This window comes from Gadus chalcogrammus, chromosome 20 (genome assembly GCF_026213295.1).
Source record: "Gadus chalcogrammus isolate NIFS_2021 chromosome 20, NIFS_Gcha_1.0, whole genome shotgun sequence".
NCBI classification, from domain to species: domain Eukaryota; kingdom Metazoa; phylum Chordata; class Actinopteri; order Gadiformes; family Gadidae; genus Gadus; species Gadus chalcogrammus.
The window spans coordinates 13387799-13388853 of record NC_079431.1 but is presented as its reverse complement, the minus strand read 5'-3'; the positions used below and the strand labels follow the sequence as shown (position 1 = coordinate 13388853).

At 45.8% G+C, this 1055-nt stretch overlaps 1 protein-coding gene across 1 annotated transcript in view; it reads left to right on the top strand.

Moving 5' to 3' along the window:
- Positions 1–298: 298 nt before the first annotated feature.
- aff3 (AF4/FMR2 family, member 3) overlaps positions 299–1055 on the top strand; it is a 19472-nt gene continuing 18715 nt past the window's right edge. Inside the window, exon 1 of the mRNA XM_056580417.1 lies at positions 299–1055. This exon is cut by the window's right edge and continues 3 nt beyond it. Within this exon, the coding sequence (XP_056436392.1) occupies positions 987–1055 (69 nt within the window). The 5' untranslated portion in view covers positions 299–986.

The following is a 1055-nucleotide window of genomic DNA, read 5'->3' as shown; positions in this document are numbered from 1 at the left end:
AAGTACATATGTGTGCATACATGAATGCATGAAGCCCCCTGGAGGCACACAGTCGTAAACATTCAACAAAATTAGAGACGAGCTCAATCATCTGGTTCATTTTCGTCTTTCTTTCTGTGTTAAACCGGCTTGTAAAATGTATGGGTTTGCAGAATGTGTCTATCCTAATTTAGGGCCACCAAACAACCAACCAACCCCCCACAGCCACCTAAGCGACACCACTGCCTCCCACTCTATTTCGCGCTTCCGCCATGGACATGAATGCTAGAGACATGCTGGCAGTATTTCATTCTGACTGGGTAAACCCAACGTACCCCAGAACCTCTTCATTCCTACCAGAGCGCATTAGGAACACGATACACTAGACCGTACGATAGAGGACTATTCATTCATTTAGACGACTAGGGATATTAGGACTAATTATAACACCTTAATGAATGTAAATCTAAATGAGTGTGCTCCTCAAAATAACAAAAGTAACATAGTGTTACTCATGTGTGTAAGAAACAGAAAAAATAGGCAAATAGTAACAGTAGTAGACTAATCATTTCAGTAGTGGGGAAACCCCAAACGCTCGTATGATATAAATGTTTTTAATTTGGTCCTAAATTAATCGAGATATCATCACTCGCAGATTTATGTATTTATAGCCTCGATGTTTGCGTATGAATGTCCAATATCCGTTTTTTTTTGCTCGAGCGTGTAGAGTGGGTGTTTCCATACGCGATGCTCATCGACCTCCGATCACCAATCTCAGTCGTGTCCTCGTGTCTCTGGTTCTGGTGAATTCCCTCTGACGTGATCAGTACGCCTCCACAAGTCGTCCTCTCCCTGGGTGACACAAGCGGCTCCAAGGCAACTCTGAAGGGAAGGAGGCTGCAGGTCGCTGGCTCTTCATCTCGCGCCACGGACGGGGATCGGATCTCAGAGCGCAGAGTCCCCCCTGACATGGATGCCTTATCGGACCACTGACCATTGACAGAAACATGCCGACAGTCCTCAGCGGCAAAAGGGAACTTTCCATCGTCCGTTTTCTGCCTCGATGCGCATCTTCT